The sequence below is a fragment of the Dermacentor andersoni genome, chromosome 3 (assembly GCF_023375885.2).
Source record: "Dermacentor andersoni chromosome 3, qqDerAnde1_hic_scaffold, whole genome shotgun sequence".
NCBI classification, from domain to species: Eukaryota; Metazoa; Arthropoda; class Arachnida; order Ixodida; family Ixodidae; genus Dermacentor; species Dermacentor andersoni.
This window is the reverse complement of record NC_092816.1, coordinates 109016678-109041781: the sequence shown is the minus strand read 5'-3', so window position 1 is coordinate 109041781 and position 25104 is coordinate 109016678. Positions and strand designations below refer to the sequence as shown.

The window sequence follows — 25104 nt, the reverse complement described above, 5'->3', positions numbered from 1 at the left end:
GCGTATACTCCTATGTAGATAATAAGGTAACGATTGATAATAAAGCTAAACACTAGACTCTCGCAGAATGAGTGGTCAGCATTCCACTCGTCCTTATTGTGTGCGGAACCGAATAGTCTGAAATAGTCGCGATAGAAACATAATACTGACGACGGGCGACATGGCTTCCGATGACCCGATGCTAACGGACACAAGGTCGATGCTATCGGTGCCACTTCTTGAGGTGGATAAGGGACTGCCGCAGTTCGCCAACACGGGCCGGGTGGCGGGAAGCTGCTGTTTGTACTCGATGAAGTTGCCGTCCTCGGTCACGACCTGGTGCCTTTCATTGACTGCTGGTCCGTCACGTTCAGCGACGTTCGCAGTTGAAGTGGCGATGTGCTTTGGGCTTGCTTTGTTTACCTGGGAAATCACAAATATCCCACTGTTGGAGGCATCCACGGCTGATGAATGGTAGCAGAAGTATGCAGAAGGTGAACGGACTCAGTAAAGAATTACGAACGCCTGTCTGGTCGTGTGGTAGTGCAGGGGTTGCACTAGAGTTCGATTATCGAAACTCCGCTTCACACTCCGGGCATGTTGGCGCATCTTTTTTGAGAAGTTAATTGAACCACCTCAGTATAGCCCAGTCGCTATGGCCCTCCGCTGCTGAACTCGAGGTCACGGGTTCGATCCTGGCATTCCGATAGGGGCGTAGTGCAAAAACACTCGTTTTTGTGAGTGTTTTTGTCCAAGGGGGTCAAAAATAATTCGGAGTGCCCCACTATGGCTTGGTTCTGGCCCGTAAAAGCCCAGAATTTCATTTCTTTAAATATTTTCTGCAATAGCAATTATATGGACCCTGCAGGCGCATTTCTGCCGTCGCCGTGGCGTGAGGTTCCGTATAAAGTCCGAGGGCGCCAAAATCGTCGCCGCGCGCCATATGCTGATGTGCGAGTGAAAGCGCGCGAGGGTGAGCCGGCGATCGCGGCTTAATCTCGCGCACGCGAAGAAGGAAAGCGGGGAGGAAGCACGCCGTCTTGAGTCGCGACTCGCGAGCAAGGCTGTGGGTGGAGGGGGGCGCGTTCTATTCCGGGCGGCACGGGCGGTCGCGCGCGCCCGCTCCGGCCCCTGCATCTTCAAAGCCATCTGCGACAGGGACAGAGTTTGCCGCGTGCTGTGTTTGCGCGGCTTAGTTCGCGTTGATGTGAGACGCAGCACGAAGGTCAATTCGCTCGCTGCTGCTGCCGCGCTTCCTCGCTCCAGCGTTTCGACAGCGAGTTTCCGCGGTCATCGAGCGAGATGTGTTCATGCTTGCTTGTGCGCGCGTGACACCATGCTTGTTAATTTATTTGGTATGCCTACGTTTACAAGCTTATGTGGCTAATAAAACTACTATCCTTACTTCGTATAGCTGTACACTAATTTGCTATCGCGATCGACGCTTCGCCTTTGGGCGAAACTGCGTCTTTTTTTGAGATGTTAATTGACAGACGTTATACTGCAGTGGTGAGCGACAAGATAAAAATCGTCGTTGCCCGTCATGCTTTAAATAGTTAATCTAACTGAAAGAACGTGTTCGTTAGGAGAGCGTCTTTTTGACTTTCCTGAATGAGCGTGCCGAGATCTTATTTTGCTTATGTATCCGATCAGCATTAGAAATTTTTAATATTCGCGCAAGCACGCTGGGGTTGAATAGGAGACATCCGATACAAACCTATGTTACTTTTGGCCTTGAAGCCAAGCAGGTTCTATACAGTGCATTTTTCTACTTCTAACACCGTGAACAAAAAATCGCACCAATTTAACGGAATTAAGCCACTACAGATTAATTATCTGCCCGGGCGGACATGATTTGCAAAAGAAACCACAGCAATCCACCTACTAATTAATATAAGTGCAATAGTTAGCTTGCAAATTGCCCAATTTACGGCACATGTTTATAGTCCTAAGCTGAAAGAAATTATCATAAATGTTGTGAGAACGACCTGGCCCCCACAGTCCACGCCGGCAGGGCCCAGTCCTGGCCAGCCAAGCCCAAGAGTGCCCAGCCGCGCCTCGAGCCACTGCACGCGGGTTCGTAGACTTCCACCGCTGGCTCCGATGCAGCTCATCATGCCAGCGCTCCCGCAATGTCTAATTCCGTGTTTCTAAATTTCAATATGACCACACTGACCAAAATAACTGACGTGAAAACTTGAATACGCACGTGGCGCAGCGAAACGCGGCTCTTGCAAAACGTGGCGTGAAAACAGGAGCCGTCGTATTTCCCTCTTATTAAAACGCGAGAGCATTATACGCCCAGCCACGCGACAATCCGGCGTCGTCGTCGGCGAGACCAAGCGATGGTACCAAAAGTGGTGGACGGTGCAAAGAGTAAAAACGCGTCAAATATGCTCCGATTGACATCAAACTTGTCAGGGAGGTTCCAGTAAACATAGTAAATTAATGGCTTTGAACAGAAAATTTGGTACACATCGGTCAGGGTGGCAATCGAGCCCGGGTCTCCGGGATGCGAGACTAGCACGCTTCCCCGACGCCACGGCAACTCCACGGTTCTGGTTGACTAAAGGTGTGCCTAATGCGTGGGTCATTGGACATGTGACGGCGCAGCAGAGAGATTCCGGGGTACAGAGACCAGGAAAGTGACTATAATGCTTTCGTATTCCGGCACGTAAGCGGTCTTAACTGTCTCTGCCGAATTTTCTCGCTTTACATGGCCGTTTTAAAATGTACGAGCACGGAAGTAGACTTTTATGACAATTACTTTTATGACGATTATACTCAACTTACAGTGTAAACATGTGCTGTAATGGTTGAAGCTAGCGAATAATGGAATTATGTAATGAATTAACTGCGTTTCATTTTTCTTGTACATGATATCTGACTGGGCAGATAATAAAATTGTAAGGACGTTATAGGTGTATATTTCGTGTGCTTCTTGAAAAAAATAAAGAAGTGTTCGAAGCAAAAAAAGAAGTGCACAGTATTTTCGTCGGTACATTCTGCAGACGAGCTTTTCAATCGCAATAGGCACGAGTGGCTGCTTATGCCAGGTTACCACGGCCACAGCTGTTATACCGGTTTCTTGCTTTTCCTTGAGGTCAGCCGTGGTGGTCGGCCGGGTGTCCAGCGCCGAAGCACGCCGTCTGTTTCGCCGCTGGGTTTCTGACTGCAGCTCGCAAACGCCTCGTCTGTCTCGCGGTCGATGACCAGCAAGTCGACTTGGTCCGGCTCCTTTCCTATGCGGTCCATTATCTCCTGGTAGCTCTTGTTCTCTACCGACACCGCGTTCACCTGCGGTGTTCCACGATGATCGCGCAAACAGGAACTTCGCGACAAATTCCGCGCTGTTTTATATGAAACTAACGTGGGTGCGTTTATTGTGTAAGAAGCCTCACGCCTGTGCCTGTCTGTTGGCGAAGTCCCTTGTTTTGACTCGCTTACGTTCTACTTGGTGGAATCACGTAGAGCGCATAATTCTGCGATGAACGCGGTTCGTTATCTACGCCAAATTCTCTACGTTACACTGTCTACTGTAAGATTAGTAGTCTGTATGTCTTCATCGGACAAAAACTTCAATATTCACGTGTCTCGTATTTGAGCCACTCTAATCTAATATCACTTAAACCCTTGCTCCATTTAGAACCATGCCGCTATAGTCACCCTCTAGGACAATAAACGCGCAACTCTAGCGTCTCCTCGCTAAAATGTAAAAAAACTGCTGCCTCTCGTTACCGATTTTCTCGACTCTGTCTCTATCACAAGTTTGAAAGCAAATAGCTTTCGTTGTATATGTCACCCGTTTTCATGGCAGTAGGTGGTGGTCTTGGTATACCGCCGATACAAGCAGATACAAAAGCGCTGATGCATAAATCACGTGCTATCGCGCTTCCGAGTTACCGGGCGCCTCATCCGTCGTTTGTTAAAGACTCTGTTCTCTAAGAAATCGCGCAATAAAATAACAAACGCTACCAAAATATCATCACTGCTACGAGCATACGCCCTGAAGCGTATGATTTCTTTAATAAGTCAATATATTTCTAGAAGCGTTCGGCTATCCGCTTACATTAACAATCATCGTCGGTCATTTCTGCACCGTTATTTCGCTATAAGCACGCAGAACTGCAGCTCCTGCAATAATTTTTCTCCGAACCACCGATACTGCTAGAACGATTTTTCGAGACAAACTGCGCTGATCAGTATTACAGCGCGTTTTACATCTCATCTTTTTATGACGGCGTCATCGATACTGCCATTCACGTGACCACTGAGCATGTCCTTTTGGGATTCTTGATGTATTAAAAACATGGTTTAAAAGGTATTAACAGGTAAACAGGTATTAAAACGTGGCATGGTTGATGCACAGGCATCAACCATGACACGCGAACGACTGCTGATACCTCGCGGAACCGGCGACAGTATTTCGACGAAACTTGAAAGTCACTACAGGTCAACCATGCTAGAACGCTTTGTAATATCTCGCTTGTTTTGACCGAGTTGTCCTGTAGCAAGAACTTGCTGGGCTGTGCTTACTTCGACGAGCCTGTCATCCTCGCGGAGTCCACCCAGCTCTGCCGGGCTGTTGGGCATAACGCCTGTGATGAAGTAGCCCTGGCGCTCTTTGTCTTCTCGGACACTGAACCCGTATCCTTCATAGTTTGGCCACTTGCGCAGGTGGCACAACCGGAGACCGCCGGCAAGCTCCTGCGAAAAAGAAAAGCAAAACAAAGGAGGAGATGTTAGCACAGAAATAAGGATATCAACGTACAGCGGCGTTTTTCTAAGCTAAAGAACTATCGATAACATTCTAACAAGAAACGAGTTGGTTGATTCCCCTTTCCGAGTGATTGGTCAAAACACGAAAGTGAAACGTGTATCCTGAGAATAAGTGGCCGCTTCACCGCACATTGAGAACTACACGTCCATAAATGTGCAGCCCTTTATTAATTACAGTTTCGCTCGAAGGGCGAAGCAATGACAGCGTTAACAAGCACGCGAGGCCAGTGCTGCTACTCAGTGTGAACAGCGCCCGCGGAGGCTACCGGGTGCCATGGGTACGTCCGACGCAATGGCGATCCCGTATGTGGCGAAACTTTTAGCGAACAAAATCGCGACGCGCCCCGACGCCCGCGCCGCTACCCACGTGACGGCACCCGCAGAAGGAAATGGAAACGCAGCGCGAGCCGTGCCTGATAGCGCACATCCAACAAGGCACGGCTCTGCTTGAGCTCCGTGATGAGGGCCTGGCTTCGCGGTGCACGCGTGTCTAAAGCGCAGAGCTCACGCGCGCCCGTCGAAGTGTTCCACCGAGATTGCGCGCAGAGTTGTGCCTCGCTTGTCTTTTCGCCGATCGCGCCGCTAACCGTCCAACGCCTTCACGTGGACTATAATGATGTCCAATGCTCCAACGCACTGCAAAGAAGCCAACTTTGTGGACACCGACTTTTCGTTACGTTCAATGCTATCAACATCGCAACCAGCTGGTTCCGTCACACGTGTGCCCCAAGGAACAGTTATAGGTCCTCTTCTTTTCTTAATTTACATTAACGATTTAACCAATGACGTTATTATTTCTAATATTTACCTTTTCGCAGATGACTGTGTTATCCTCCGTGAAATCTCGGATAAATCTGATAACAAATTCTTACAAGACGATATAAACGCTATTTCTAACTGGTGTAACGTATGGTTAATGCAACTTGACGTAACTAAATGTAAATATATGCGTGTAACTCGCAGCAATGTTCCTCTGCCGAACTATTACCTTAATGATACTCCCCTAGAGGTCGTAACCTCCTATAAATACCTAGGCGTCCACATAACCTTGTCACTTTCCTGGTCGTTGCACATCAATAAGGTAATCAATAATACTAACCGCATGCTAGGTTATCTTCGCCGAAATTTTCATGCTGCTCATACATCTTTAAAAGTGATCATATACAAAACGCTTATTATGAGTAAAATGGAGTACGCCTCATCCATCTGGGACCCACACCTCGAAACCCTTATTCAATCACTTGAACTAATCCAAAACAATGCCGCGCGTTTCATTCATAGCAATTACAACCGCACATCAAGCGTAACTGCCATGAAAAGCTCTTTGCTTCTTGCTCCTCTCTCAGCCCGGCGTAAGTGCTTTCGCCTTGCTTTATTTCATAAACTATATTTCCACAATTCCTACCTGCGCGATAATCTTATATCATCTCCTACCTGCATTTGCTTTCGCATTGATCATAGCCATAAGGTTGGAATCATTCAATGTTGCACCAGAACCTATAACAAATCATTAATTCCTAGGACCTATCAGGAATGGAACCACCTTCCCAGCGCAGTTGTCGCAATCAAGGACAACTCAAAGTTTCGTTCGGCCTTATCAGACATCATCACTCCCAGATACAATTAACTAATCAATTTTGCTGAAATAACTAACCATCTTTTGCAGCTCTGTTATTTACTTGTTATGTTTTTTACCCACTCCCTTCTGTAATACTTCGGTCTTGAGGGTACAATAAATAACATAAATAAATGGCATAATCGCATGTAATGTCGACATAAATGACATGACGACTGTCAAGCATGAAGGACATGAGATGAAGATGAAATGTACTGACATCACAAGGCACGCGTTACACGAAAAGAGTGACATTCCATGCATGAGATGAAATGCAGATATGACATTTATGACAGGCATGCCCACATGACATGACATACATAACATGAATGACATATATGACGTGTCGTTCGTGTCGTCACGTAACTACATGTTATGCCATGCATGCGTGACATGACTGGCATGTCATGACATGCAAAAGTAGTGCCATGTCTGCATGACAAATGACATTTCATGGCTTGGCATGCAAGACAAACTATATCCACGCATGGCTTCACATACATGACACAAATGGCATGTAGGACGTGTCATAACATTACATGCAATACACGCATGGCTTCACACGCAAGACATGTATGACAGACATGTAATGACATGAAAAACCACGATCACATAACTAGTCGCCCAAGTTAGCTATGCATGAGATGATATTGTTACGTTTGTCTATAATACACCTCAGCACGAGACAACACGAATGACACCTTTCCGTCTTTTCCACGGCCGCGAAGTCACATCAATGATAGGCACAATGATGAATGCGACGACACTCAGACGGATGCCGAAGATCAGCGCGCTGAAGAAGCCCGACAGCTTGCACGAGTACGTATCCATCTACAGCAGGAGTATGGTTCAAGGTACTACAATCTACTTCACCGATACCCGCCGTGGTTGCTTAGTGGCTATGGTCTTTGGCTGCTAAACACGAGGTCGCGGGATCGAATCCCGGAAACGGCGGCCGCATTTCGATGGGGGCGAAATGCGAAAACACCCGTTTACTTTGATTGAGGTGAAGGTTAAAGGTCCCCAGGTGGTCCAAATTTTCAGAGTCCTCCACTACGGCGTGCCTCATAATCAGAAAGTGGTCTTGGCACGTAAAGCCCTATAATTTAATTTAATCTACTTCACCGATCTGTATCCTACGAGCCAGGTGAACGTTTTTGGGTTTACACCTGTATCCGCCATCGCAGCCTCTCTGAGAAACTGTTGAGGTGGTACTTCGGTACGTAGAACTTTCCCTGACGCTTAAGTGACGCCAACTATGAAATTGCTCTCGACTGTCCGCATTGCTCGTGGTGTAAACCACATGTACCAGAAGTGGTGCATGCGGTCTCTTCGAGCTCTTCTTTAAATACCTTCATCATCATCATCATCATCATCATCATCAGCCTGGTTATGCCCACTGCAGGGCAAAGGCCTCTCCCATACTTCTCCAACTACCCCGGTCATGTACTAATTGTGGCCATGTTGTCCCTGCAAACTTCTTAATCTCATCCGCCCACCTAACTTTCTGCCGCCCTCTGCTACGCTTTCCTTCCCTTGGAATCCATTCCGTAACTCTTAATGACCATCGGTTATCTTCCCTCCTCATTACGTGTCCTGCCCATGCCCATTTCTTTTTCTTGATTTCAACTAAGATATCATTAACTCGCGTTTGTTCCCTCACCCAATCTGCTCTTTTCTTATCCCTTAACGTTACACCTATCATTCTTCTTTCCATAGCTCGTTGTGTCGTCCTCAATTTAAGTAGAACCCTTTTCGTAAGCCTCCAGGTTTCTGCCCCGTACGTGAGTACAGGTAAGACACAGCTGTTATAAACTTTTCTCTTGAGGGATAATGGCAACCTGCTGTTCATGATCTGAGAATGCCTGCCAAACGCACCCCAGCCCATTCTTATTCTTCTGATTATTTCAGTCTCATGATTCGGATCCGCAGTCACTACCTGTCCTAAGTAGATGTATTCCCTTACCACTTCCAGTGCCTCACTACCTATTGTAAACTGCTGTTCCCTTCCGAGACTGTTAAACATTACTTTAGTTTTCTGTAGATTAATTTTTAGACCCACCCTTCGGCTTTGCCTCTCCAGATCAGTGAGCATGCATTGCAGTTGGTCCCCTGAGTTACTAAGCAAGGCAATATCATCAGCGAACCGCAAGTTACTAAGGTATTCTCCATGAACTCTTATCCCCAATTCTTCCCAATCCAGGTATCTGAATACCTCCTGTAAACACGCTGTGAATAGCATTGGAGAGATCGTATCTCCCTGTCTGGCGCCTTTCTTTATTGGGATTTTGTTGCTTTCTTTATGGAGGACTACGGTGGCTGTGGAGCCACTATAGATATCTTTCAGTATTTTTACGGCTCGTCTACACCCTGATTCCGCAATGCCTCCATGACTGCTGAGGTTTCGACTGAATCAAACGCTTTCTCGTAATCAATGCAAGCTATATATAAAGGTTGGTTATATTCCGCACATTTTTCTATCACCTGATTGATAGTGTGAATATGGTCTATTGTGGAGTAGTCTTTAAAGAATCCTGTCTGGTCCTTTGGTTGACGGAACTCTAAGGTGTTCCTGATTCGATTTGCAATTACCTTAGTAAATACTTTGTAGGCAACGGACAGTAAACTGATCGGTCTATAATTTTTCAAGTAATTGGCGTCCCCTTTCTTATGGATTAGGATTATGTTAGCGTTCTTCCAAGATTCCGGTACGTTCGAGGTCATGAGGCATTGTGTATATAGGGCGGCCAATCTTTCTAGGACAGTGTTCCCACCATCCTTCAACAAATCTGCTGTTACCTGATCCTCCCCAGCTGCCTTCCCCCTTTGCATAGCTCCCAAGGCGTTCTTTACCTCTTCCGGTGTTACTTGTGGGATTTCAAGTTCCTCTAGACTCTATAAAACTCTTCAGCCACTTGAACTATCTCATCCATATTAGTAACAATATTGCCGGCTTTGTCTCTTAACGCGCACATCTGATTCTTGCCTATTCCTAGTTTCTTCTTCACTGCTTTTAGGCTTCCTCCGTTCCTGAGAGCCTGTTCAATTGTATCCATATTATACTTCCTTATGTCAGCTGTCTTACGCTTGTTGATTAACTTCGAAAGTTCGGCCAGTTCTATTCTAGCTGTAGGGTTAGAGGCTTTCATGCATTGGCGTTTCTTGATCAGATCTTTCGTCTCCTGCGATAGCTTACTGGTATCCTGTCTTACGGAGTTACCACCGACTTCTATTACACACTCCTTAATGATGCCCACAAGATTGTCGTTCATTGCTTCAACACTAAGGTCCTCTTCCTGAGTCAAAGCCGAATACCTGTTCTGTAGCTTGATCTGGAATTCCTCTATTTTCCCTCTTACCGCTAACTCATTGATCGACTTCTTATGTACCAGTTGCTTCCGTTCCCTCCTCAGGTATAGGCTAATTCGAGTTCTTACCATCCTATGGTCGCTGCAGCGCACCTTGCTGAGCACGTCCACATCTTGTATGATACCACGGTTAGCGCAGAGTATGGTGTCTATTTGATTTCTAGTCTGGCCGTTCGGGCTCCTCCACGTCCACTTTCGGCTATCTCGCTTGCGGAAGAAGGTATTCATTATCCGCATATTATTCTGTTCCGCAAACTCTATTAATAACTCTCCCCTGCTATTCCTAGTGCCTATGCCATATTGCCCCACTGCCTTGTCTCCAGCCTGCTTCTTGCCTACCTTGGCATTGAAGTCGCCCATCAGTATACTGTATTTTGTTTTGACTTTACCCATCGCCGATTCCACGTCTTCATAGAAGCTTTCGACTTCCTGGTCATCATGACCGGATGTAGGGGCGTAGACCTGTATAACCTTCATTTTGTACCGCTTATTAAGTTTCACAACAAGACCTGCCACCCTCTCGTTAATGCTATAGAATTCCTGTATGTTACCAGTTATGTTCTTATTAATCAGGAATACGACTCCTAGTTCTCGTCTCTCCGCTAAGCCCCGGTAGCACAGGACGTGCCCGCTTTTTAGCACTGTATATGCTTCTTTTGGCCTCCTAACTTCACTGAGCCCTATTATATCCCATTCACTGCCCCCTAATTCCTCCAATAGCACTGCTAGACTCGCCTCAGTAGATAACGTTCTAACGTTAAACGTTGCCAGGTTCATATTCCAATGGCGGCCTGTTCTGAGCCAGGGATTCTTAGCACCCTCTGCAGCGTCGCAGGTCTGACCGCCGCCGTGGTCAGTTGCTTCGCAGCTGCTGGGGACTGAGGGCCGGGGTTTGATTGTTGTGTTCATATAGGAGGTTGTGGCCAAGTACTGCACCAGGGTGGCCAATCCTGCTCTGGTGACTTCACAGCACCACCAACGTGTGCAGATGCTGATGACGTGATTAGAGCATCGGTACGATGCTCTCTTTGAAGAGAGGCTAATGCCACATCTTAAAGATACAGAAAATGAAGGTGAGGCGAGCAACATGGACAGCAACCAACGACCACCAGCCAGGGGGGGAAGAAGAAGTTGGCGCGTCGGCTCACTAAATATGGTATTAGTCTTTGTCGCACCGTTATCCTGACTCAGTTCTTTTTATGTTGCGACATTATCAATGACGTGACGTAAATGACATGGTAAAAATGCTTGTCATGTTATTTATGTCGTTCCGGATGTTAAACACCATCACTCCAAGCCCGTTGCGTTAGCTGGGTTCTTAATTTTATCATAAATGGGAGAGTTCAGATGTCTTTCGTCGTGAACGATATTTGATTGTAAGGGCTCGTTTAAAGAAATCAGTTACCAAAGTAGTAACAGCCATTAAAGATATAGCACACAGTGTAAACATAATTGAAACTGTGGAATGCAGGTGTAATTTCTATACTTCTCTAATAACCGTCGGTGAAGTCTCCTTACGGTTGTTACGTCTTTTTCTTTATAATTACAAAGAAATAAGACTTTGCACACCTTGAAGAAGTGCGTATAGTAGATGCATATTTTATTGGTACGTCTGCCTCCAATTAAAATTGTTTCGTCATTGTCTTTCCATTTCAGCTTTGATGTTGCCGTTTGTGTATACGAAGGCGACAGCTTACATATCGACTCTAGGTGGCAGCTTTTCCTCATCGCTCGATTTCACAATTCGAAGCTTGCGCTGATGACGGGAAGAACAATAGCTTGATCGCTTTGAATGGAGAACACCTACAGCGACGTACACTTTGCAGGTAATGCCGCAGCATCCATTTCTTAATAGGCGCTGCATCATTGCCACGTGCTGGTCATTGCGATGTGCATTGATCTACAGCGCCGATATATAAATGGCCTGCGCACCTACGTTCGGAGAGCGGACTGGTGACAATGGCTGGAGATGGCGGCCAGCTGTTATGTTCGTGAGCGACGGCTTTGCGTTCATTATTTGCTTCATTATGTAAGTTTTTATAATCAACTCCTTTTCGTGTTCATGTAACCTCGACTTCCGTCTGGCGTGAATGGAGAGCGAGTAAAAGTAAGGGTGAATCCGCAACAATCTTCATATCTATGCAAGCCGAATATGCAAAGTTGTGGATTCAGTTTGACAGCTTGCTTTCCTCTAAAACGAATATGACTTGTGTATGACCTCATCTGCGAATAATTTTAAGCAACCATTTTGTTCATTAGGAAGCAGTGCAGTATCAGCCTGCTCGGAATCTTCGTATTTCGGGACTACAGATATGCGGCCCCTGCTTTAGACTTCGTGTGAGCGACGGTCACGAACCCACTGCGTCGTTCCTTAAAGACTAAAGCGCTTTGACGGAGCCGATAGTCCGTGGAACTCGGTCGCTCAATGTCTGGCACGACCAAGTCCTTCGCAGATGTCTGCCGCTCTGAGCAAGCGAAGTTGCATATACAGGCGACTTTTCATGCCCATCGGAAGTACTCGGGGCCTATTAGCTGGCTGTGCTTAGTGACAATTCATCACCGACACCTTGGTTATTCAGCCGCTTCGGGGTTTCTACGGGAGCTAAGTTGCTGCTGGATGGTGCCATCAGTTTTCCTCGCCTCGGCTGTTTTGCCCACCTCAGCTGAGCTCCAACGTGGAGCTGTTAAAAACATCGTGAGACGCAAGAATTACGGAATTCTGTCTACAAACAAACAAACAAACAAACAAACAAACAAACAAACAAACAAACAAACAAACAAACAAACAAACAAACAAACAAACAAACAAACAAACAAACAAACAAACAAACAAACGAGCAAACGAGCAAACAAACAAACAAACAAACAAGCAAACGAGCAGACAAACAAACAAACAAAAAACAAACGAGCAAGCTAACAAACAAACGAGCAAACAAACAAACAAACAAACAAACAAACAAACAAACAAACAAACAAACTACTGCACAGAGGAGTTATGCACTCAAGGGACGAATACACAATGTACCTTTAACTTTATAAACGTTGATAATTACGTTTCAAAGGGCGCACTGGTAGGCTAGTTAGGTAGTCACGGTGGAATATGGCAGCGCACTTCGAAACAAAGACGTTCCACAGAATGAACAGCGCGCGTGTAATTTCATTCTGTGTAACGTCATTATCTCGAAACGCGCTGCCACATTCCACTACCTTTAAAAGCTAAACATGGCGATTCAGAGTCAGATTACGCTGCTGGCTGTCCTTTGATTGGCATTTGGTGCCGAGAACGTTGCCACGCGTCGCCACCACCACACACGAAGACGGTCGTGCGGAGGCAAGTTCGCTATAAAAAACGTGGTGCGTGCCACACTCACGCTCGGCGTCGTGCTGCCCGATGAGAGACTGCTGAGCGAGGACTTCCTGTCCTGCTTCGTGCGCGTCTTACTCTCTGGTGCTTTGGAGTTCACGTGGACGATCTTCAGTAGGTTGCTGCGGATGGCGATGTCTTGTCTTTCGTACCAGGCCGCGGTTTCGTCGTCCACGACCAAGAGGCGAGCCTCGTTGGGCATCGACTTGATGAGCTGCACGACTTCCTGATTTTTGAGGCCTTCTAAGCTTGCATCGTTCACCTGCGTGGCAGACGTTCGTGCACGTTATACTTGTCGCGTAAGAGCCGTACGTTAGCTGTACGACCAGGCGTACCACCAAACGCATCCCCCCCCCCCCCCACCCCGAACACGTTTCATGTTCCACCAGGTTCCACGTACCAAGTTCTCATTAGGAGTAGCCGTCTTTATGATGCGTCCTCCGATGGTACCGGTAGCTTTCACGAATATGGTACTTTTCTATATTGTATGTCCGTGGATGCTACTGACACGCACGGCACAACACTAGATTACAAAATTAGCGTAATTGGTGTTATGCAGTAATGTCGACAACCCTTAAGTGAAACCGCAAAACCGAGGAAACACGACTATGATAGGCACGAGGATGATACACAAAGGCAGATGCCACGAAATCTGGATTAAGAACCTTGAAGAACTACCTCTGCATTAACTTCGACAAACCACTGTCGAGACAATGACTTCGCCGATCAGTTTCAGTTTCACTTTACTTGTCCTTCTTATTTACATGAGCAGGAGCAGAAGCTAAAGGCTCTGCTTTTAACGCAGTTAGACACGCAGGGGACAACAAGACGCATGCAATAATCGCATGATGATCAAAATCAGCAAGCGCGTACAAAAAATAACGCAGTTTAATGTATGACACTCTAGAAACCATACACAGTATTATAGACACATATACATAAACTATACATACACAAACTGTGTACACACAAATAAAACAGCAATAACTACAACAATGACAAGAAAAAGAAATCTAATTACACAGACTCAGTATTATGTTCTATCAAATCTGATTTGAAAGCATCATTTGCACAAACAGCACTGGTATTGCTGAGTTTGTTTGCACGATTTATCGATGCGGTATCTGGTACTCTACACTCTCTTTACCGAAGTTAGTCCTTAGTTTTGGCTTTTTTTCTGTTTTTCTGACGTTTTGAGTAAGCGTATGCTCTGATGTGGTTCGGAAACACTCCGGCGAATTTCGTTTAATCCATTGCATAAGTTTGAAGTAGTTTGAACAAGGTTATCCTTCAGCACAGCATATTTTTGAAGATCGGTCCTCTATTTAAATATCTAACGAGCCCATGATATTGTCCAAATGCTCTTAACATTATTCGACTACTACTTTTCTGTAATTATTTTGCGTGGTTGTGCCCCACACCAGGACACAGTATGTCAGCATGGAGTAGAAGAGCGCGTAATGTAATTCAGTTTTCAGCCATTTAGTAAGAAGGGAGCTCATTATGTAGATACACCCTACAGCGTTACTCAGTTCTGTTACGAGCTTTTCTATGTGCTTATTCCACGTTAAGCCCTCGCTGAGCCAAACCCCTAAATATCTTTGGCTCTTTACTTATTCCAGTATTTCGCCCTCAAAGAGAACAGTTGGGGCTGGGTGGATTATTTATGGGAGAAAATATCACAGATTAAGTTTTATTAACATTCATTTGCAACTTAATACACCTTAACCAGTGTGACAGTTTAATTAAGTAGTTATTTATGTCATGCTCAACCTCTTGAAGAGATGATCCGCTGAGGAAAACATTTGTATCGTCAGCATGCATGATTAGCTTAGGGGAGACTGTGATATCACACAGATCATTAACATAAATTAGAAATAAGAGCGGCCCGAGGATTGACCCCCCGGGACACGTTATGAAATTTTTTTTTTCAGCATAAGTGGGTTCGCTATCATCTATGCTAACATACTGATAGCGATTGGTTAGTCCTTTAATAACTTGAACACCACGTCACGCACACCGTATTTGTTGAGCTTGTTCATTAGCATGTTATTACATATGAATCAAAAGCCTTTCTTAAATCTATGTATAAACGCAATGCGTATAGAATCTATATATTGTGACGCTCTTAGGTGCATAGTGGGTTCACGAATGTGACGCGCTTAGGTGCATAGTGGGTTCACGCCTCAACAAACAGTATGCGGGGGCACCGAAGGGCAGTGAACGAGGACGACGACGTGTGGCTGGCTGGCTGAATCTCGACAGGCGCTCAGTTGACCAAGGCCATCGCTTCTAACTCTACCCGGCTTCAAAGTAACGCCTTTTGTGGGCGTAACAGAGTGGTGGAGGTGCTGGGTACGACAGAACGTACCACGGAGTCGCAACATCTAGAACTTCGCCGGAGCCGTCGTCTTGCCGGTCTCTTGCCAACGACCTTCCCTATGGCTCAGGACGGAGGTGGACAAATGCCAGCTATAGTTTCACCTTCTCAAAGGTCAGCGCCAGTTGGACCTTTGCGGCACTACATGGAACCACGCTCGTTCGCGGGAAAAGTGGGCGAAGACGTCGACGAGTGGCTGATGCACTACGCAAGGGTGAGCCGCTACAACCGTTGGGATTCTGTCACTCAGCTTGAATATGTTGCACTCTTTCTGAGTGAGACAGCGCTGATGTGGTATGAAAACCACGAAGACTCCCTAACAACGTGGGAGCACTTTGTCGAGGAAATTAAGAAGTGTTTTGGCGACACCCACGCCAAACAGAAACGCGCCGAGAGAACACTTGCTCAAAGAGCTCAAGCTCCTGGAGAAACATGTACTATATACATAGAGGAAATCCTCAAGCTGTGCAAAATCGTAAATCCGCAGATGCCCGAGGAAGACCGAGTCGGACATCTCCTCAAAGGAATTGCAGAAGATGTATACAATTTCCTCATAAGTCGGGAACACGTTGATTCCGTCTCAGATGTCGTGCGTCATTGCCGTACGTTTGAGACGTTGAAAACACGTCGCATTGTGCCAAAGTTTGGACGCCTGGCGAATGTGACAACCATTGCCAGCGTCGATGAGAGCCCGTCTGCCGATCTTTCGTCTACTATACGGCAGATCGTGCGTGAAGAACTGCTGCGGCACCAGGAACTTGCGCGCGACGTCATACGACAACCTGACGCTTATTACCCGCAACACATGGCGCCTGCCGCACCCTGCGCTTCCTGGCAACCGGCGGTATGTGTCACAGACGTCAACCACAGGGGTGCTCCATGGCCACGTGAGGACACATTTACGCCCGAACACCGACCAGCAGAACACTCTCGCCCCAGCAGGTTTGCACGCAGACCGACCATTCCTCCTGTGCAGCAGGCTCAGCCGCTCCGCTCTGCTACACGACCCCCCACGGCTGAGCGCTTCGAAGGGCAGTTCATCGATCGTCGTTTACCTGTGTGCTATAGCTGTGGCGACTTGGGTCACATTGCCAGGTACTGCAATCGCCGCCAACCACCGAGGTTCGACCGATCGACGATGTCTAGGCGGTACCGCGCTCCTCTGGGCGAAACATATTCGCCCTCGCACACATATTTAGGAAGCTTGCCTCACCAGCACCCGGAGCCGCTACGGAACCGTTCTCCAGTATCCGATCGCAGCTTGACACCACCACCCGCTCCTCGTGTAAGCCGGTCGCCCTCTCCGCGGCGTCGATACCCGTCGCCACCTCCGGAAAACTAGCCAGCGCGGCCGTTGGAGGTGAGGTCGCTGGACAATCTTCGATATCGACAGAGATACCTCCAACCATTTGTATGTTTAAGAATAAGGTGTTTGTATTAATTGACGGGGTTTCATCCATGGCCTTAGTGGACACGGGAGCAACCGTTTCAGTGATGAGTCTTGCGTTTAAAAGCCTCCTAGGACGAAAGGTGATGTTTCGCTGGGACCGTGCCGATACGTTTCGCGGAGTGAGTGGGGAGTTGTTGTATCCTGTGGGCGTGTGTAATGTAGACGTTACCTTGGGTGGTCAAATATTTAACGCGGAGTTCGCTGTTCTACCTCGTTCTACGCATGACGTAATCCTGGGTCTTGATTTTTTGAAACTGTGTGGTGCCACCGTCGACTGCAAAACGGGTGAAATCAGTGTAGGTACGAGCTTGGCTGCGGCGTTTATGGAAGCCCCACCGTATTGTGAAAGTGTGCTTTGTGTATCCCGGGATACAGTTGTGCCTCCGTTATCCGCAACGTGTGTTTCAGTCGCCTGTTTCCCCACCACCGACGGAACGTTTGACGCTACCGTGGAGCCCGTTCACCTGAGTTGTATCAAGAGGAATGTACTGATACCGTATTGCACGCTGTCAGTTGTTCAGGGACGCACCAACTTGTGGGCCGTAAACTGTTCGAGTGAACCTGCAATACTACCACAGGGTCTGAAACTTGCCGCCTACCATGAAGATCACGTGCTATCGCTCGCCATTCTTACAGAGGCCCTTGATTCTGCGGATGAGCGCCATTTCGCTAATGTCTGCCCTGCGGCGCACTCCTCATTTCTGACTATGGTAAACAAGTCGCTCAGCACTAAGCAGCGTCACGAAGTGGCGAATATTCTGCGAAAACATGCCCGACTGTTTGACTTCTTCCAGCAAGAGGGACCACCATTGTTTCCTCCTTCTCGTATACACCATCGCATCGATACGGGATCTGCCCAACCGCTGCGACAGAAACCATACAGAGTCTCACCGTCGGAACGCAAGGTGATCAATGACCAAGTCCACGAAATGCTAAATAAGAATGTAATCCAAGAATCCTGTAGTCCGTGGGCAGCGCCAGTGATCCTGGTTAGAAAGAAAGATGGTACATGGCGATTTTGTGTTGACTACCGCCGCCTCAACACCATCACTAAAAAGGACGTATATCCTCTTCCACGTATTGATGATGCTATCGACTGCCTCTCATCAGCGTCTTACTTTTCGTCTGTTGACTTGAGGTCGGGGTACTGGCAGATTCCTATGCACGAGGCAGACAAGGAGAAAACGGCATTTGTAACACCAGATGGACTTTTTGAATTTAATGTGATGCCGTTCGGGCTCTGTAATGCGCCTGCAACTTTCGAGCGCTTCATGGACAACATCCTGCGTGGTTTGAAGTGGGAAGTATGCATGTGCTATCTAGATGATGTAGTGATTTTCGGGCGCACGTTCAGTGAGCACAACGCACGTCTCGATCTTGTGCTAGACTGCTTGGACAAAGCGGGTTTGGTGCTCAACTCGAAGAAGTGTCATTTTGGAGAGTGCCAAACACTCGTTCTGGGACACCTAGTGGATAAGGACGGTATACGGCCTGATCCAGCGAAGACTGCTACGGTGGAAGCCTTCAAGCAACCTCGCCATGTAAAAGAGCTACGCAGTTTCCTAGGGCTTTGCTCGTACTTCCGCCGGTTTATTCGTGGATTTGCCAACATCGCGTATCCGCTGACATGCCTCCTCCAGAAGGGCGTTCCCTTTGAATGGACTCCTGAATGTGAAGCTAGTTTTCGTGAGCTGAAGTCTCGTCTGATGTCTCATCCCATTCTCCGACACTTCGACCATGCGGCTCCCACAGAAGTTCATACGGACGCTAGCGGTATTGGCATCGGCGCCGTCCTTATTCAGCGCGTCGACACCAGAGAACACGTCGTCGCCTATGCGAGTCGTTCTTTAAGTAAGTCCGAGCGTAACTACGCCGTTACAGAGCAAGAATGTCTTGCAGTTATTTTCGCAGTACAGCGCTTCCGGTCGTACCTGTACGGGCGCCCCTTCACTGTGGTGACAGACCATCATTCTCTCTGCTGGCTGGTTAATCTCCGTGATCCGTCGGGCCGGCTTGCGCGTTGGACACTCCGTTTACAGGAATATAACTTTACCGTTTCTTATAAAAGCGGCCGCCGACACGCCGACGCTGACTGCCTCTCGCGCATGCCGCTTCCAACGACGGACTGCGACGCGGACAACTTCGACTGCTATATCGCATCACTGGAGCCGGGATTTCCTGATATAAATACCTTCAAGGTCGAGCAACAAAAAGACAGAACTTTAGAACCACTGCTCATTACTGCAAGGCAATCAGCACCATCCACTCGTTTCTGTGTTCGTGATGGGGTTCTTTACAAATAGAACTATTCTACTACAGGCCCACGATATCTTCTGGTGGTCCCGGAGAGTCTCCGTGTCTCCGTCTTGCGCGCTATGCATGACGATCCAACATCTGGACATTTGGGTTCTGCGCGAACTCTCTACAGCCTCCAAGAAAGGTTCTACTGGCCTAAAATGCGCCAGATGACCGCCCAGTATGTGTCCAGCTGCAGCGAGTGTCAACGTTATAAGCGTCCGACGAGTGCTCCTCCTGGTCAACTCCATCCAGTGCCACCCCCCAGCTCTCCCTTTGAGCAAGTTGGCATCGACCTCCTCGGTCCTTTCCCGCGTTCATCCGATGGGAATCGCTGGGTTATCGTGTGTGCCGATCACTTGACACGCTACTGTGAGACAGCTGCAATACCATCGGCTACTGCAACCGAAGTGTGTATTTTTCTGCTGCGTTTTGTCATTCTCCGACATGGACCTCCCAGAGTCATCATCAGCGATCGTGGGCGGCAGTTCACTGCAGACGTGGTCGAAGAGATGCTTCGTCTATGTGCTTCAAGGTTTCGACATTCCACCCCGTATCATCCCCAAACAAATGGCCTTACGGAACGCACGAACAGAACTCTTACTAACATGCTGTCCATGTATGTCGAGTCAGATCATAAGAACTGGGACAGCGTGCTACCTTTCATTACGTACGCATTTAACACCTCAAAGCATGAAGTTACGGGCTACAGTCCCTTCTTTCTTCTCTACGCTCGTCCGCCTCGTTATACACTAGACACTATCTTCCCGTTTTCCAGCCACGATAATCTTTCTATATCAGAGACAGTCTGTCTTGCTGAAGAAGCCCGACGACTTGCTTCGTTACGCACTCTTGTTTCACAAGACCGCTCGAAGGCGCGCTGCGACCGCCGACGCCGACACGTGATATATGACCCTGGTGATTTAGTGTTGCTCTGGAAACCAACCAGGAAACGTGGACTATGTGAAAAACTGTTGGCCCACTATGTTGGACCCTATGTTATTACGGAGCGCATCAGCGAATTAACCTACCGCATAGCACGTCTCACATCAAATGGCCGACGGTCAGCAAAGACTGAACTTTCGCATGTCGCCCGTTTAAAGCCCTTTATTTCTCGACAGCCTGTTTGACTTGCCCGGCGGGCTTCGTCTGCGCGGAGGGAAATGTGACGCTCTTAGGTGCATAGTGGGTTCACGAATGTGACGCGCTTAGGTGCATAGTGGGTTCACGCCTCAACAAACAGTATGCGGGGGCACCGAAGGGCAGTGAACGAGGACGACGACGTGTGGCTGGCTGGCTGAATCTCGACAGGCGCTCAGTTGACCAAGGCCATCGCTTCTAACTCTACCCGGCTTCAAAGTAACGCCTTTTGTGAGCGTAACAATATATATTTTCAATGTTCTAAATTTTTTAATGCTTAATATTAGGAAGCGCCATTCCACACGATTTATTTTTTCGAGACCCTAATTGCATATAATAAATTATATTGTACTTTGAGAAGAATCGATGCAACCCGATAATTAACGCGCTCTGAAATACTTTGGAACGGAGATGGGTCTGCAATTGGTCAACTATAGCATATCACCTTCTTTGCCAACAGGGCATACTCTCGCAATTTTTGAACAATATGGAAAGACACCAGTTTCGAGCATTCTGTTTATAATATACGCCAAGATTGGAGCTATTATGTCACCTTCGTATTTTATTGCTGTCGGTTTAATATCGTCAAAACCTTCAGATATATTTTCTCCCCGTGCAAAACCACATCTGGCTCGCTTAGTTTATACTCAGTTACTTTCTACACTACTGTGCGATTGCATCACCTTCCGTGACGAAAGCGTCCACAAAAAAGCACTTCCTGTAAGTTGTGAATGCGAAAGCATTAACGTCCAATGGAACGCCGCAGAGCGGTCCTTCGAGTTTTGCGCTGCGAGTAATGTGCCATAGCGGTACGTGCTGCCCGAGCCAGCAAGCAGCAGCAGCCTGTGGCGCTGGCTTGGGCGCCGCGCGCCGTCTTTCGAGAGAGAGGGTGACGTGGCACCGCTGCGATGCCCTCTCCCCTCACGCGACACCTAGCGCGTTAGCGCCGCAGGAGGTGTGACCCTCTCGCCCGCTCTGCTCCGTCGAGCCGTCGCTCGTGACGTGGCGTCGCAGCCAATGGGACTTTAGGAGCCATTTCGCCGCCACAGACTACAGACGCCAGCGTTTTCGCTCAATGGGCCATTCAAGGATTTCGCACCAAAAAGAAACAAAAAAGAAGGCGGCGTCTCACCTCGATGACAGTGTCATTGACTCGTAGGCCAGCAGCTTCCGCTGGACTTCCGGATTCCACGGCGGTCACTCGCGGAAGATAGAGCTGCTCGACGGTAAGCAGTTTGAAACCGTAGCCGTCGTAGTCGGGCGAACGAACCAAGTGACACAGTCGGGCAGCAGGGGCTCTCAAGTGTAGCGTGGCCACTTCGGAAGCGGAAATTGACGGGTCGCTTGAACGCTGGGAAGCATTCAGTGACTCCGCAGCACACACTTGTGGACAGCCGCACTAGAAACGAAGATAAAAAAGACTAATATGTTCGCGTTCCTAGGGCTAACTGAAGCGAATGAACTCGAAACCCAGGCAATTAAGCGGAGAGGCGGCGTGGAAGGCAATCCTCTCCTCAGTAGCACGCCAGCACGCACGCACAGCCGCACGCACGCATGCACGCACGCACGAGTGTGGCATTTCTAACGTCGGCAAAAATAGACGCGAACAACAACCACCCATAGCGGCCTCTAGCTAAAACAAGCGCTGTTTTTTAATAGGAAAATACCGATCTCGTCGTAGGTATGTAATCACGCAGGCAGGAAATTACTCGCAGACAATATTTTGTAGGCTTAGCTGGCCTGAACGCATGCTTTGTGCTGTTGCTGAACGCCAGATTCGAGGAAAGATTACGCTCGAAACACGTGCGACAGTTGATACCGGCAAATTTTGCTGGCATCTTTGCAACTGGAAGAACTACTCATGAAAGAGTGGATAAGTTGACATGTACTTGGAGCATCATACTTTACAAACTCTGCGTTCATTGTTTTTTTTTGTCAAAGAGCACGTCCCCGAAGTGTAGTAAAAAAAAAAAAACGAGCGAAATCGTCAATTCAGAAGATAGTCGCGGAGACAAAACTGGCACCTTCACAGCAATAACTGCGTCCGTTATAGCCTAGGCCAGTATAATACATGCAAACCACTTCATTCCGTGGCTTCAGTGGCTGATTGATTCTGGCTGCCGCAGATATTTTGCGCTTGGGCCAATGTAGGTTGGCAGGGTCGATTTCGGCTTGAACGTGTCAATTTTTTCGCCAATGTTCTGGTTAGATTACCGATTGGTCGCACTCACTGGACAAAATTATCTTTATTTTTCGCCCCAGAAATATCGAGATTGTAAGCTGTAGCCTAGGAGAAGTGCAAGTTCTTGCCACACCGCGTTGTGGCCAATAAAGCAACCAGACTTGCTAGGTATTGAACGAGTCCTATCAGAACTCTTGCGCCCGTGTCATTTTAGGCAACTGTCGTGTCAGCAATATATAATTTGCAAATATGAGCGGAGACCACCTTACAACAAGCCTGATGTACCGTACCGAATAAGCCCCATGTGCAGCCTAACCACGGTTGACAACAGTTTGGTGATCATGTGGAATACTCACCGAAAACGTGTAGCTCAAAAAAAAAAAAAAAAAAAAAAAGGAATTAAGGCAAATTAGGTTTGCGCAAGCTCGCAACGAGGAGGAAGGCCCATGAAAAAGAAAATTGTAGTTGCTATTTGCAAGCCAACCTGCTAGCCGAAACGGCAAAGCGATCGCTCGGGAAAAGCGTTGGTCCCGGGTTCGATTCCCAGACCTGGAGGAATTTTTAAAGCGCCATTTTTTTAGCAAGCCCTCATAGAGTTTCCTGACAATGGCTGCAGTGGTGTCGCTAAATAGGCGCGTGCCCTACTTCGCGCGTCACGCTCCCGCCGGTTTCCATTAGACCATGGACGCAAGAATGGAAGTGGAACAACGAAATTCGACCGTACCCCTGTATTCCCCGTCGTACTTCTCACAGCTCCTCATTCTTCCCGCGAAAAAGCGTCACCCATGTCCTCATGACGTCAATGCGTCGACGTAACGCAGTGTGCGTTCGCATGAACTGTTGTTTGCATTTCGGCTTCTATTGTGAACGTTGTAACGCGTAAACCGAAACATTGGACGGTATCACGTGTTGCATAGATGACGATAAAAAGTGTACGCATTAGATTCAGTTATATTGCATTAAAGTAGTCGACTCCCTCATGGATTTCCAACATATGCGTTGGATCCGCATAATTTGTTTCAGCCGCGGCGCTTTCTAAGCAGCTCGCTTGTGTTTCCTTTGTAGCCTTGTGTTACTATCAAGTGAACGACAATTTTAAAGCGACAGTCTTATGGAGTGTACGAGAGTCTGTATGCCCCATGAAGCGGAAAATCCGGCTAGCGTCCGGCGTTAACATAGGATGGCAAGGAAAGCCACGTGACCAAGTGATTACGTCATGTTCCCGGCCCTGGACCTGCTGCGGCTCGCACTGCGAAAGCCCACGGTGAACAGCCACGGCCCCCGTCCTACACCGTGGCCCAAGAATAAGGTTGGCACAACTGAGAGCAAGTTGCATTAAGGTGAATTAAGGTGGACTTTTAATTTAAGGTGCTTAGACACGTCCTAGTACTTTCGCATTTAAATACCGTAAGGATAATTAAGTGACTGAATATTTCTTTCTTTCTAAGAATTGAAATAATGTTCATAGAAACTCTAATGGTGTGCGGGTTTTTTCACGCGCACTCGCAAGAGGACCGTCTACAGTCCCCACAATAGAAGTCATTTCGTCAGCTGCGCTCGAAAATATGCGAAGTCCTAGATGGTATCAAGATGCAATTTAATTGGCGCACCAATCTGCCTTCTTTCGATGGGGCAGTGACACACGAGCATAACCGTAAACACTCTCGTGGCGTGAATGGAGTGCAAAGCATCCAATTGCGAGAAGATGGGTGTACGTTGTTGGCGGAAAGATCACAATATTTCCGCTAAGCACACACCTACCTTACTGAACTTCTACGCTTTCCTTGCGCCCTATTGACCTCACGAATACAGACCAACTCGCCCAAATCGATACCCTAGTTACGCCTCCCTTGTTACTAGGACTTCTCAAGAAAACTGCTTACCTGACTGTCTGGCGGGGATGCGCCGCTCATTGTCCCGGTGCCGCAGTAGGACGCAACAGATGTTGTTCTCAAGCGAAGTGGCGCTACCTTCTCCCTTAGGTCATAGGCCAAGAACCCAGAACGAGAGCGCGCACCTACGCTTCTTTTTCCTCTTCGGGCACCCTCGCTGTGCCATGAGCAGTAGTGATGATAGTGGTTGTGCCCTTTGCAGCGGTTCTCAAAATTTCAATTTATAACGTCCTAGGGTAAACAAAACAAACCCTATGGCAGTAACAATAAAAATAATAGCAACAATAACAATACTACTACTACTACTACTGCTACTACTACTACTACTAATAATCATCATCATCATCATCATCATCATCATCAATAATTTATTTAATGCGCTCAGGAACAACACACAAAGACAACAACAAAAAAAGGGTAGCTATGTGAAACAAATACAACGAAATGTTATGAGATAAAAGCGAATAGAAGAGAAAAAAAATATCCGTGGACATCTAAGTGCTTCCCATGAGTTATGAATGGGAAAACATTATTGTACAATTGATGGCCAGTGAGTGGTACTTGGAATTATGAACACTTCGCGGGCAAGCGAGTGCGTTGAGACGCTCCGCGCACTTTGATTTGGCCTTATCGAGGCGCAGTTGGAACGCAGGCGAGTGC

General features: G+C 47.6%; 1 protein-coding gene across 1 annotated transcript; it reads right to left on the bottom strand.

Annotated features, from left to right (window-relative positions):
• Positions 1-2789: 2789 nt before the first annotated feature.
• On the bottom strand, positions 2790-24465 carry LOC126540352 (Na(+)/H(+) exchange regulatory cofactor NHE-RF1-like). The gene is made up of 5 exons (XM_050187153.3): positions 24436-24465; positions 21503-21769; positions 13113-13367; positions 4516-4686; positions 2790-3276 (listed from the first exon to the last, which is right to left on the bottom strand). Exons 1-5 carry the CDS (start codon positions 24463-24465, stop codon positions 3055-3057), a joined length of 945 nt encoding a protein of 314 aa, XP_050043110.3. The 3' UTR covers positions 2790-3054.
• Positions 24466-25104: the final 639 nt, after the last annotated feature.